The 12,876-nt window shown below is 45.4% G+C and overlaps 1 protein-coding gene across 1 annotated transcript in view; it reads left to right on the forward strand.

Annotated features, from left to right (window-relative positions):
• The window catches only part of PALM2AKAP2 (PALM2 and AKAP2 fusion), a 146,389-nt gene extending 134,000 nt beyond the window's left edge, over window positions 1-12,389 (forward strand). The window contains exons 4-6 of the mRNA XM_050913245.1: window positions 1,490-1,668; window positions 5,084-5,122; window positions 11,707-12,389. Coding sequence (XP_050769202.1) covers window positions 1,490-1,668; window positions 5,084-5,122; window positions 11,707-11,799 — 311 coding nt within the window. The 3' untranslated portion in view covers window positions 11,800-12,389. The remainder of the gene's footprint in view (window positions 1-1,489; window positions 1,669-5,083; window positions 5,123-11,706) is intronic.
• Window positions 12,390-12,876: the final 487 nt, after the last annotated feature.

Genomic DNA, 12,876 nt, shown 5'->3' on the forward strand with positions numbered 1-12,876 from the left:
CCTGCGCCCCCAGAAACTCCCCCTCCCGTCTCTGGTGGGGTGATCTAAGGGGGATGAATTCCCAGCCTCATCCCTGCACTAGCCAGCTTAAGCTAAGCCTGTAACGAGAAACTAGCGATGCTGGGTTTTTCCATACTGGTCAGAAATGAAACAAGCCCGGCAAGGGGATTTTTTGTAAAAGACCTCTGCAGCGTCGACTCAGGTTTCACTTCTTCCCTCAAGAATAAATCCTGCTGATTGTTCCAGGAGGTTTCAAGGCTGCTCTCTAGTGGCTACCGCTGGCATGATGCTTTTTGGAGGAGCAGCTAGGGTTTTCATTTGTCTCAGCAACAGGAAGTTTCAGGAAAATCTGCACGATCCTTCTGATTACTTCACTTATTTGTAAGGGTTTTGGGGTGGTTTTTCTCTTCTTTTTTTTCTTTCCCATCCATTGAGCCATCTTACTTCAAAGAGCTGACGTGCCATGGAAAAGGGAACCTGATTTTGGTTCAGCATTGCTTTCTCCTGTCATAGCTGAGGACCCCCACACCTTATTCCCATGCCCACCACCTGCTGGCATCATACTCATTCTTCCCACCGGGACAGGATGGGCAGCTCACCCCAGATCAGCGCCTGGTGATGAGAAACGCAGGCTGTCCTCCCCGGAGGAGTGTGGGTTGTCCATCCCCTGAGCTCTCCTGCAGCTCATTGCAGTGGTCTCCTTGCTCTGGCCTGCCTTTTACCCACCTCTTCAGCTGGGGTCACTCTGCCTAAAACAGGCTGGGTGAAATGGGCTCAGTCAGAGAGCAACCTGACTTCTCTCTGACTTTTTCCCATCAGGAGACTGAAGGGCCCTGTCTGAACGAGGGGTGTGTGGGACGGAGACCTCATCCTGTTCTGCCACAGGTCTCCCTCCAGGAGCACCCTCTGCGACTTGCAGGAAACAGCTGCAGGGAAGAGTAGTAGCTGGGATGAACCCAAAGCCTTTCATGCTTACAAAGCAGATAAAAAGCACTGGAAGAAGAGAAAAAGCTAGAAACACTTAACAAGATGCCTTCTTTGGACATCTCACACGTGGTCCCGGGCATACAGTGGTGGCATCCTGTGCATTGTATTGTCTGAGCCAGAAAAAAAATTGTCTTGCAGTTTTCCAGAATCTTACAAACATTCCAGATCACTGAAATGTGTCCTGTAGGAGGGAACGGGGGTAATTCAGCCAGATACTACTGTAAACAATAGTGGTGGGTTAAATTTGCGTTGTATCATTTGGTAACTCTTCTAGGTTTTGTAAAAAGATTTTGTAGTGTTTTGGTGTAGTGGATTTCAGGAAGAAGGAGAGTGTTTTAAAAGCCCATCTCTATCCTGATTTACCAGATTGTTTCATAGACTTCATTCCAAACTGTTTCTTCATTCAAACCCCACTGAACATGCTTCTCCAGCTGTCGTCTTTTGGCAACAACTTGTGAGTTCTTCAGCTTAGAAAGGGTTGTTCCTTTTCATGTCATTGCAGGAAAGATAGAGAAGATCAAGCCGCCTCTATCCCCCACCACAGAAGGCCCTGTCTCGCAGTCTGACCCGCCGCCCGAGGAGCCTGCGGGAGCCCAGCGACCCAAGAACCTGATGCAGACCCTCATGGAGGATTACGAAACACACAAAACTAAGAGACGAGAAAGGATGGATGACAGCAGTGTAAGTGCACTTTTCCTTTTCACTTTTTGCTCTGCGATACAGACCATGGCTTGCGAGAACCAGCATTCAGACAACAAAAATATTTATTTCCCAAGATTCTGCTCAGATCACCTTGCAAGTGTGTAAGGATTTTAACACATTGTAAGGGCCAGTGTGTTTGAAATGGAAGGATGGGGGCCAATGGAGAGGAAGAGAGAGTGTCACTGCAAATATCAAAGGCAACTCATATTAAATTTCATTTTAATCAATTAAGTTAATTAATAATAAGGGCAGTGGGTAATAAGTCCACCCTGCAATTGGCGGACTCTATTAGTTCACACATCACCAAGACCCTCCAATGGGTTATTTTAGTCGCCCTTTGAACTTTGTGGATCAAGCATGTATTCATGCCTGTGTTTGTAGACCCCCAAAGTCACGTCCCAGTGTGCTCAGGATTCAGTGTAAGTGGATAACTTCCCCAGAAACCACCCCTTGCAGAACTGGATTGGAAATGTCTCAGAAATTAACTTGGATCCTTCAACAGGCAGCATGGTGTTTCCCGCTGGATTTTTTGTCTTTCTTCCACACAAACAGAAAATCAGCCAGAATTTCAGTTTGTGAAATGAGTGCCTACATTTCAGTCATTACTGTAGCAGAGTTAACTCAGTTAAGGTGTTCTTTATTGGAGGCACTAATAAGAAGAGCCATGCATTTCATAGCTGGAAGCATCAAAATTCAGGTGCAACCATTATACAACCCATTTCCCAACAGAGCACGAGGTGTTTCTTATTCAGACTCATTATTACTGTGGACAATGAGTGCAGAAGGTAGTGAGATATAAGTGCGATATAAAACTTCTTAAATGGACACAGTGTTTGCTGAAGCAGCCACAGTCCTCCAGGCATTTCCCAGAGATGGCAGAACGATGACCCCAGCACCAAAGAGCTCGTGCTCCAAACAAACTGCTTTCTAGTAACGTTCATTAAAGGTAGAATCTCATTAGGTGTATAGAAGTAAGTGAAGGTTTGTAATATGAACACTGCACTAGTCTGGCAGGTTGTAATCATTACTGGTGAATATTGCACAGTAGCATAAGATACTTAAAATCAGAAGGAATGCAATGTGGAGGGGTCCTGTTGCATTTCTGCTGGTTAACTAAAACGTAGTAGGAGAGCTGACTCAAAATGTAAACAGATTAATTTCCAGTGCACACCAGAAACTTTCTGGTCCCTTCTTCTGCTGAAGCCGTTGAAAAACAAGATCTCATCACCCATCAGGCTCCTCCTGCCTATTAGGAAGCCAGCTCGCGCACAGGAGCGTGCCTTGTTCTGGCAGCGGCATCTTGGGAAGGAGCCGCTCTCTGGTTTCCCCTCCCTCCCCAAAGCACCCACTGAAATGGGGTGGCTCCACCTGCACCAGTGAGTGCTGTTTTCTGGCATCTCCCCAGAGGATCTCTTTCCCTGAAGAGCGCTCGGAGGCTTGCAGGAGACATGTCACACCCTCACGCCCTTTGCAGAAGCCGGGAGGAGCTTTAAAAAGAGAGGGGCGTAAAACTCCTGCCGTGCAAAGCAGAGCTGGTCCTCGGGAGTCCTACAGCAAGCATCTGTCAGTCTGGTGGCTTGAAACCTCAGCATGGTGGAGAGGCAGCTCTGCTAAAGAGGTGACGCTCAGCTGGTACTCACCCTGCCCTTTTCCTCCACCCCTGTGAAAAGCGAAGGTGACTTGCCCAGCCCATGAAGCGGTGTCTTGTGGCTGAAATCTTCTCCCACAGCTGTGATGGTCACATGCCGTTTGTCATGCATGTTGTAGCACACAAAAGGCATGTAAGATGTCATTAGACCTAACTCCCTTTGCTCAGTTACCTGAGTGCAATTCCTCAGGTGCTTGCAGAGCTGCACATGTGCCCCCTAGAAAGCCGGGTGGCCACGATTGCATAGTCTTCTCTGCAGTTTGAAGTGAGCCCTGATGTCCTGACCAGAGTGCTGGTCTGGGCAGCGTCTGGCCGAAGAGGTGTGCTCTGGGTGCCAGCTCGGCTTTCTGCTGCCACTAAAGCTGCCCAGGCACTGACCGCCCAAAGATGCACTGCCAGAGCATTGGTGCCAGTCAGACAACTTGTGGGATGGATCCTTTTCTGGGATGAATTGTCAAGGCTGCAGTGAATTCACAGAGCCCCAGTGCGCACCGAAGTCCTGCAGTGTTGCGATTTGTTGTTGGTCTCCTTTTCTGTAAGCCCATTGCATACAGCCAAACAAGATTTACATTCTTGCTGCTGCCTACCCAAAATCCTATTAGAGGGCAGCGTCCTGCAGAGCCCAGGGGGAGCTTCCTCAGACCAGCAGGAGTGTTTTGTTTCTCTTCCAGGCCTTTTTCCACTCTCCACTTTGTAAACAACTCCCACCATTAACAGGGGAAAGATAATTCAAATAAGAAGCATTGCACTTGTACCACTGTTAGTTTGAGCTAATATTTTACATGCCAGGCTAAGCAATAATTGTTTAAACAACAAATAGCTTTGATTTGTCGGCAGAGGACATTTCACTGTGTGCTCAGGAAAAAGATTTCTGTAACTAATGAAACAAAAGAGCAAATCACTGGCCTGTTTTTAAAAATATGTTAAATATAGCTGGGGAAGGAGCATAACTGACAACCAGACAGGCAGTTGCCACTTAGAGCATTAAGTCCTGAGAGCTGAATGTGGCTCAGCATTGCTCTTTGTGAGTAAGGGGAACCAGACTTCCTCGGGTACTGGGAGCAGTCAGGGTGCTGTGGCACCCGAGGCTGAACAGAGCCAGTGCTGCTGCAAGGGCAGAAGGCAGCAGCCACGGTCTCCTGAATGGCATTGTGGAGAGGTTTGATGTCCATGGAAACTCCCCCTCATATGCTGAGCATACCAGTAGTACTGATGTATAGAGCTTCAGTTTCTCCCTACGTAAGACACACCAAAAGGCAGGAGGGTAGTTTGAGTAGGACATCTACCCTGTCTCTCCTTTAAACATCACCACCTTCTGTTTTATGGCTGGCTTCAGTGGCTACAATGCAGCCGCTCTGGCCAGGGCTTGCAGGTTTTGCCTTTCAGAAACAGAGGGCAAATCAAGCGCATCTGCTCTTGGAAGAACTTCACTGCTCAGGCAAGGGGGCAGTTTCTTCCAAAGAGGACGTGTTACAGTAGAGGTTTCAACAGGTGAGAAAAAGAGAAAAAGCAGCAGCAAGAAAATGAGTCAAGCACTGATGGTAAACAAGACTGAAACTGGTCAAGCAACGTCATTAAAAAAACACCAAACGGACTAATTTATTTTTTTTTTTAATGACACCAAGTTGCTTGAAATCTTATACTCTGGGATGTGCCAGTTCTTGCAATTTCTTTATTTTGTTCTTGTTTCCTAGTTATAACATGCTTGTTCAATGTACTAATGCTGGTCTTTTCCCTTTCTACCAGTACACCTGTAAATTACTGTCTAGCAAGGTTACTTCTGAGGTACTTTTCAACTGCTTATTTATTTTTGCTTCCTCTTGCATGGTGATTCCAAGTGCATGTTGCTGCAGTTTGCATTTTCATACTGTGTGCCAATGCTGTTTCATATCAAAACCGGGATGCAAATGTGTGTGTGGGATATTCCCTCATATCTCTCATCAACAAATATTTGTGTGGCTGGTTTTCTAACCCTTGGATTCTAGTTACAATTTCTGGCGTGGGAGGGGTTGTAATTAAAGGGATGGGAGCTGTTGCCCAGGACTGGAGCATTCCTGGGGTGTGAAATGAGAACTTCTCCTTAATCCCTGTTACCATTTAGCTGGCAAAGCTAAGCCTGGGATCCAAGCATCCTCAGATGCTGAGTGAAACTGCTGTGGCTTTTCATTTGTCTCTGATTACAATGTATTTAGCACTATCAAAATCTCTAGTATTTGGTAAAGAATCTGCACACCAACCTTTCATCTGTGGAAGAAGAGAGTCAGATCCAAGCACACGGCTTCAGTCTGGTGAATTTTGTGAACCTGTCCTTTGTTCCTGTCTGTTGTGATATGTTGACTGATCACAGTCCCACAACTTAGCATCAGTGTTGGTCTCAGAGTACAAGAAACCCAGACCTGCTAAAGAAAAGGTATTTACAGTGACATTTGGTATTTTAGCAAGGCAATAACTTATCCCTACCAAGCTGGACTCTGCCAAAGGCAACAATTTTAAGAGCAGGGAGTTGATACCAACTACACTTTCACAATGTTTGTTAGGAACGAGGTGTGCAATAATGTGAACGTTTCAATTGCCTGTAATTTTCTGTGCAGACTTATGTGTAAATCTGGACTTCTCTAGGAGACACAAACAGATTATGGTAATGACTGACATTCATTTCATGTCCAGCATGAGCATTTTTTATAAACATGAACCTTCCACTATTTCCCTATTCCATAATGTATTTGACCACATCAGCTACCTCAGGACACGTATATGAACATTTTCTGTCCTGGAAAGTAAAGCAAAGTCAAGTCTACACCATTTCCTATTCATTAAATAATTTAGTGTGAGTTTTATCTCACTGATACAAGCCAGTGATTGATCTTTGTGTAGAGTACTTACAGAGAGTTAATCAGTGTAAGAGCAGTGTGTTATCAGAGACCTGTTTTTAAACACAGGTTGGGCCTCTTCTCCCCCATAATATCTGCACAATAATCTGAGTTACAACTTATGAACAGTAAGTAGTGATCAGAGCGTTTGATATTGTGTGAGAGGCAGAAACTCAGGTGTAGATTTTACATGCCCAGCCTTGGCCTTCTGCTGGGAAGGGTTGCATGTCCACCTTCTAAAATGATGATGATACAGGGAGTAATGAGCTCGAAATGAATGTGCGTGGATGGGAAAGGGGATAGAGATGAAAAAGGCTGTAGGACACAGCGATTCTGTACGCAGGTGAAAGTATGCCACGTGGCTATTCCCCAGTGTTAAGCCTCAGACTGAAGAAGCCGTTTGGTTCTCACTGGAAATCTGTAGCTAAAGCCGTGCACTTGTTTCAGAAGGAACAGCAAGACTGAAGGCATGATGCCCCCCTACTCTCTACTGACCCCACAGCTGAGCTGTGACTCCTATTCACCAGAGCCCTCCGTAATCCACTCTGGTGCAGGCAGGTGGCTCAATTTTAATCGTCGTCGGCAGTGCTGGAGCTGACCCAGCTGTGCTTGCGCCGGCGGGGAGCAGGGGCTTCCATGCAGTCAGCCTGTCAGCTCTGCTCCGGTAAGCAGCAAACCCCCAGCAAGGTACAGTAACTGCTGAAGTTAAGCTACATGCAGCAAACTATAGCTTGCTTCGTTAGGTTGATGTGGTTTTATCACCTCCAAATTCCTGCAGCCTATGTTAAAAGCACATCCATCTGCTCTTTAAAGAGACCACAGATAACTACATGCCTGTACATATACAGGTTGTTTTTATCCTCAGAATCTTCTGCTTTTGTCCTTACAACTATAAGTATCTTCAAATTTATGGGACATTATCCTGAGTTTGCTTAATATCAATCATGCTGTAGGAGATACTGCAGTAAGGTGACATTTATGCAACATTAAAGGCTACTGCTGAAAATTTTTGTGTTACAAAACAGAAAACCTACATACTACATTTGATGGCAGAGGGCACACAGTTTATGTTTTAATACTGACCGGCAGCAGTATAATACTGTTACTGTCTTGTTTCAGGTAAACACATTTTTGTTTCAGATACCCAGCTCCTCACTGTGCTCAGTAGAGGTCTGGTGTATTCAGTGAAGAGCATTAAGTAGGTATAGTAAAGAAAATACCTTTATACTGGAGAAATAGATGTTCCTTGTCCCTCAGTAGTTCCAGTTTTATGTTAAAACATTTAGTTTATCATTCCTGAGTGAGAACGCTTGCGTCTGCAGGAGCAGGCAGCCTATTCCCTGCCTTTGTGCTTCTGTCTCTGTGCATAGTATGCTACATGGAGGTGTCTTGTGCAGTGACTTTCCTGCATGGTACTGATAGATTTTAGACACCCAGATCTTTGCATTTTCTGGTTTTGTTGCTTTTAGTTCTTCCAGGTCCAGATGGGAAGAATCAGTAAAATATTAAGCTCCAGAAAAATCAGTTTGCTTCCACGTCAGTTTTGCTGTTACTGTTCAATAAAAATTAGCCTGTACTGTATAGTAGTCAATTTCATTCAGTGGTGGGCATAAATATGCTTTGGACTAAAGCATATCTGTGCTTTGCTTTTTATTCTCTTGTTGCCAGTACGAGAGCAATTATTGTTACATCTGATGGAGGGAAACTCAGGACAGGTTAGTCTCAATCTCTAGGATGGATGGAAAACTAATCTTAGACCTGACAGTTGTAGCTGTTTCAATCTTTTTTTTTTCCCCAAATCCTCAAAAATAAATGAAACCTGTCAGGGAAGAGCCCTCTGCAATTCTTAGCGAGACCCCAGAGCTGCAACCACAAGATCCACACAGCAATTTTTTGCAAAGAGAGGTGAAGAGCAGTTTTTACAGCCCTACGTATCTTGGTACATTTGTCTTTCCCTCACACCTACTTCTGCTCTCCAAATTTTTCCTCTTCTATTGTAGCTAGTAGTCAAATCGCCTCTCCCAAATAAGACATTTTATATAACGTTGCTTTTTTCACTGACATGGCCTTACCATTAAGACATAGCCAGCTCATTTCTTCAGCCTAAGCTTGAGTGAACTGTCTGCTTCGTGATCTTTCTGATTTTTGGTATACGCCTTCTGCGTGCAGTTATGAACCTGGCTGCCTTAGGACACCCTGACCACCCAAGCCTGGCCCTGCCTGGGTTGTCCTGCCTGCACCTGCTGAGCTGACATGGGGCATCATCAGGGAGGACACTTACAAAGAGTTGAGGTAGCATTTTGTAACGTGGCCAAAATGCAGCATGTTACAGACCACCGACACAGCCACAACAACAAAAGCAGAAGACTTTCCTTCCTTTGACCTGCTGTGGAGAGCCTCTGGGTGCTGGTCTCATGATGGGTCTGCAGACAGCCCTGATATCTGCCAAGAATATTTTAAAATGGAGATCGTTTGCTATTTTAGGCAAGCAGCTTCCTGGGTTGTGAATTCAATGCTCCATTGAGGAGTCCCAATTCTCCACTCAGTCATTCCAGTTGCATGCTATAATTACCCCATTGTTTCCTCTAGCGAGTGTAAAACTGACACAGCCTAGTAAAAATGAGGGTTATTCTAGGTCAAACACTCTTTTCAGTAGATTAGAAGAATAATTCTGGAGTAACTATTCAAAAGGACCTTTAGCTTATTAGTATCTGCTTTACTATTTAGAGGGCTTGTTTATTAATACTAAGCCAGACATCAGTACTTGTTTTCCTGCAAAGGCTAAGTCCACGTTCAATGCCCTCTTGGTATCTCTGATATAATTCTGGAAACAGTTTTCCTTGGAGCAACCAGCAACATTTTCAGAAGTAGACAAGCTGCTGGGCACGTTTGTAGACAGGATAAATGGAAGAAACCCTGTTGCCATCCTTTAAGACAAAGACGAGCTGGTTGATCCAAAGCAGAAATGTTCGAAGTTTAAGGGTCCTGACTGTTGTAAGCCATCACCAGAGACCATCACAACATTGTGATTTCCAGCAAGCAAGACACTGACTGGAAACTGTTGTAAATTATGTAAAATCCATTTTATTTTTAGCTAGCATAAATCTACAGGCCAAATTCAGCAGACATCATTTAAATATACCACTGCTCACTGACAGTGGCAGTTTTGGTTTGAAATTTATGCTGAATTTGCTGTTTTTTCATGTAAATTTCAATATCCAGTGGGGAGAACAGTAATTTTCTGTGTTTTATTTAATCATTATCCCATACTGGTCTTGATAGTCTCCTGTCTAGCAGTATTTGTCTGTTGCCATCCAAAAAAAAAAAAATCACTGGGTTTTTTCCCCCCTTCATTGCTAACCCTGGAGCAGCCACTGTTTTTTCTTAATCTGAGAAGATAATAAGATGATGCCCCAATACCCGGGCCCAGTTTTGCTTCTCCATTGCTCAGTTTGGGTTGTCTTTCCTTGGTTTGGGCACTCAGAATCCCAAACATGTTGTTTAAACCACTGGTCCTCATCCCTGCAGCGGGAGTAGTTCCAGTACACTGCTTACAGGCTGATGTCTCAGAAGGAAATTTTTTACTGCTTTTGATTTTTTTTTTTTGATGAATTTTTAGGTTTGTGAGCACATTTGCCCTCTACTGGGTAAAACAGAAACGGCTCAGCCCTGCTTCCCCTTTCCAGTGGTCACTCTGCAAAAAGAGGCAGCATGATTTTGGGTAAAATTTCAGCAAAAAATCCCTCCAGTGGACCTGGACCAGCTTTGTAGCCCTGGTCAGTGCCAGGAAGCAGATGGAGCTTTAGCTCAAAATCGTCTCTGTTGGCTGGATTTTGCCTTTAGTTCTTTGGCTTGTTCATAATCATAGTCAAAAGAAACTAGGAGGGCAAAGAAATAATAAAGCTGGCAAAACTCCACCCTACCTTCAGCTCCTGAATGGAGGTCTGGGTCTTAGTGTAAATACAGAAATATGTTCTCGTTCCCATAAGCAAAGTTATGGCCTGTAATTTCAGCTGACAGTTCAGAGCTGATTTCCTGATATTGCCTGTACAGGAGCCCTAGTACCTGTGTACTTTTCCAACCACAGCTTGTCACAAGCTGAAAGAAGAGTTTCTTTATTCTTAAATTATTTATTTTTATTCCAGTCAAGACTTAAGTCCTCACTGGATCTGACTTTCTACGCAGAAGAATAAAATAGCATCATCCTTTCTCGAAAGGCCAGCTACTCTTCTGCAGTCCAGGAGCGTGCAGAGCAGTTTGCAGGAAGCATTAGGGACCGGGGATGGCAGGCATTGTTTCAGTGACATTCATGTATTTGTTGGGGGTTTTTTTACAATTTTTTTTTTTAACTGACTGTTTAAACATTTCACAAGTTTACTTCTCTGCGATGGGTGGTTTAAAACACATTGAGGGCAGTGAATGTTGGCAGCTTTGTAGTTTGATCGTGGAGCTGTTACTCAGTGTCGGTCAGAAAATAACATTGCCATGTGCTTCTGTAAAAAGGCTCCACATCCCTTTATGTCTCACTCTGCTGGGAGGAAAACACCCGCTGCCATGCATTATTTGCCAAGGAGTACATCAGATGCACATCACAATAACACCTTTTGGTTTCAGCTGATTTTTTTTTTAACCGTGTTAAAACACATATTAAAACTGTTTCTTACTTTTTTAGTTGTTTCTGTGTGTGCATGTCTGTGCATATGTATAATACATACACAGTGTGTATGTTTTTATATGTGTGCGTGTGTGTGTGTGTGTGTGTGAGAGACTCTGTGTGTGTATGAAAAATATATAAATGCCCATCTTGTACCAGACTCTGCAGGCTGTACAGGCCCTCCTTGTGTAAATCTTCTTTCCCATATGCATGGAGTGATTTTTCACTCCAAGAGCACTTTGATCACAGTGCATAGACTTTCCTGTTGGCATAGCTGCAAGTCAAAGACCACAAGAAGATGCAGGGGGGGCTGTCTAGTTCTGCCCGCAGGGGTGAGGTGCTGAAATAAGCAGCAGGCTGTTTTCCAGGCTGCATGTGCAGCTCCAAAGCAGCCTCTGGACAAAGTTGCCGGGTGGTTGCTGGCTCCTGGTACTGAAGGTGTGCAGCTGCCTCTGGGGAGAAGACCAAGACCCTGTCCTCTGCCTTCCCAAGGCAGGGATGGAGCAATGTGCAGCTGGGCTGGTAAGGGGCAGCTGGGGCTCCCCTGAAGTGAGCTGGATGCTGCCAGACAACTCCTACCAGTTCTGTCCTCCCGTGGTGTGGCTTTGTTCTTGTGTGCCATCCCCCCCGCCCCCCACCTTCGCATTAGCAAGTGCTTCATCGCATGAGTCCTCCCAGTTTGCACGAGGTGCGGCACTGGGAGCCCTGCAGGAAGGGCTGGCCTGGCTGGTCCCTGCCTGCCCAGTTGGTCCCTGCCTGCCTGGGCACACAGTGCGGGGCACCCCGGCACAGGGGCCATGGGCAGCTGAGTGACGTGCTGTGTTTTCCCTTTCTCTCCTGACCAGGTCCTCGAGGCGACCAGGGTGAACCGCAGAAAGAGTGCTCTGGCGCTGCGTTGGGAAGCTGGCATTTATGCCAACCGGGAGGAGGATGAATAACCACGCTGCAGCGTGAAGACAGCGACCAGGCATGCCGAAACCAAAAAAAGAGAAAGGAAGGAAAAAAAACAAACACAAAAAACCACCACAAAAGCAGCAGCATTTTAGTCCAATATTTATTAAATACACAACAAACTCAATGATGCACATAGACACAGAAATGATCCAACTCCTGGCAATTCTAAAACAACAGGAAAAACCCACCTAGAAAATACCCCCTTCTCCTTCCCTCCATCGCCCCTCTGAAATAATGCAGTGGGGAGGGTGCAGGGGGTGGGAGCCCTCAGGGCAGGGACAAGTGGGCAGTTGTCCCCACGGACCGGAGAGGCTGCAGGCACATGGCAGGAGGTCGGCGTGGAGGAGCCTGCGGCCAGGGCTCACGCTTGTGCTTCCCGCTGACCGAATTGACAGCCCTGCCTCGCCCCTGGGATCACCGTCCCCCCAGCAGCTCCCGTCGGACCCTCCTGCAGTTCCTTTGCCTCCCACAGTCGCTGCACCGAGACCGTCGGCGTTACTTCGGCATACTCTTATCCAGCCACAAAACACAATGATATTGCCCTCTGTTGCTGTTTCTTTGAGGAGACTGAAGGGTTGGGTTTGGGATTGGGGTGGTTTGGGGGGGGGGAGGTTCTGCTCCCCTTTCTAGTATTTATCTGTTTAAAAGGAAAAAAAAACCAAACAGGGAGGCAGTTATTGCAAATGTACAATCCAGTAGACTCAGTAAAACAGTCCTTGTGTTGCAAACACAAGCCATCACAATTTAGGAGTGGAATAGATGGGGATGAGAGCTAAGCCAAATGGATTACCTTAGCTTTAGGATCCTATATGCTTGCAATATCACCTGAGCTCCAGGTTCTCAGAGCATATTTACGTAACAAAGTTTCTACATAGAAAATCTGTATTTAGCGGATGACAACTATTTTTTGATGGTGGGGAGGGAAAAGAGTGGCATATGTGTAAAATCTATGAAGATGGATAATTTGAAGTAGAAAGGTAGTGGGAAAGGGATACAAATAAAGGACATTTAATTTTTAAATGAGGCAATAATTGAACTAAGCCAGACTCTGGCCTAGAAAG

Source organism: Gymnogyps californianus, chromosome Z (assembly GCF_018139145.2).
Source record: "Gymnogyps californianus isolate 813 chromosome Z, ASM1813914v2, whole genome shotgun sequence".
NCBI classification, from domain to species: Eukaryota; Metazoa; Chordata; class Aves; order Accipitriformes; family Cathartidae; genus Gymnogyps; species Gymnogyps californianus.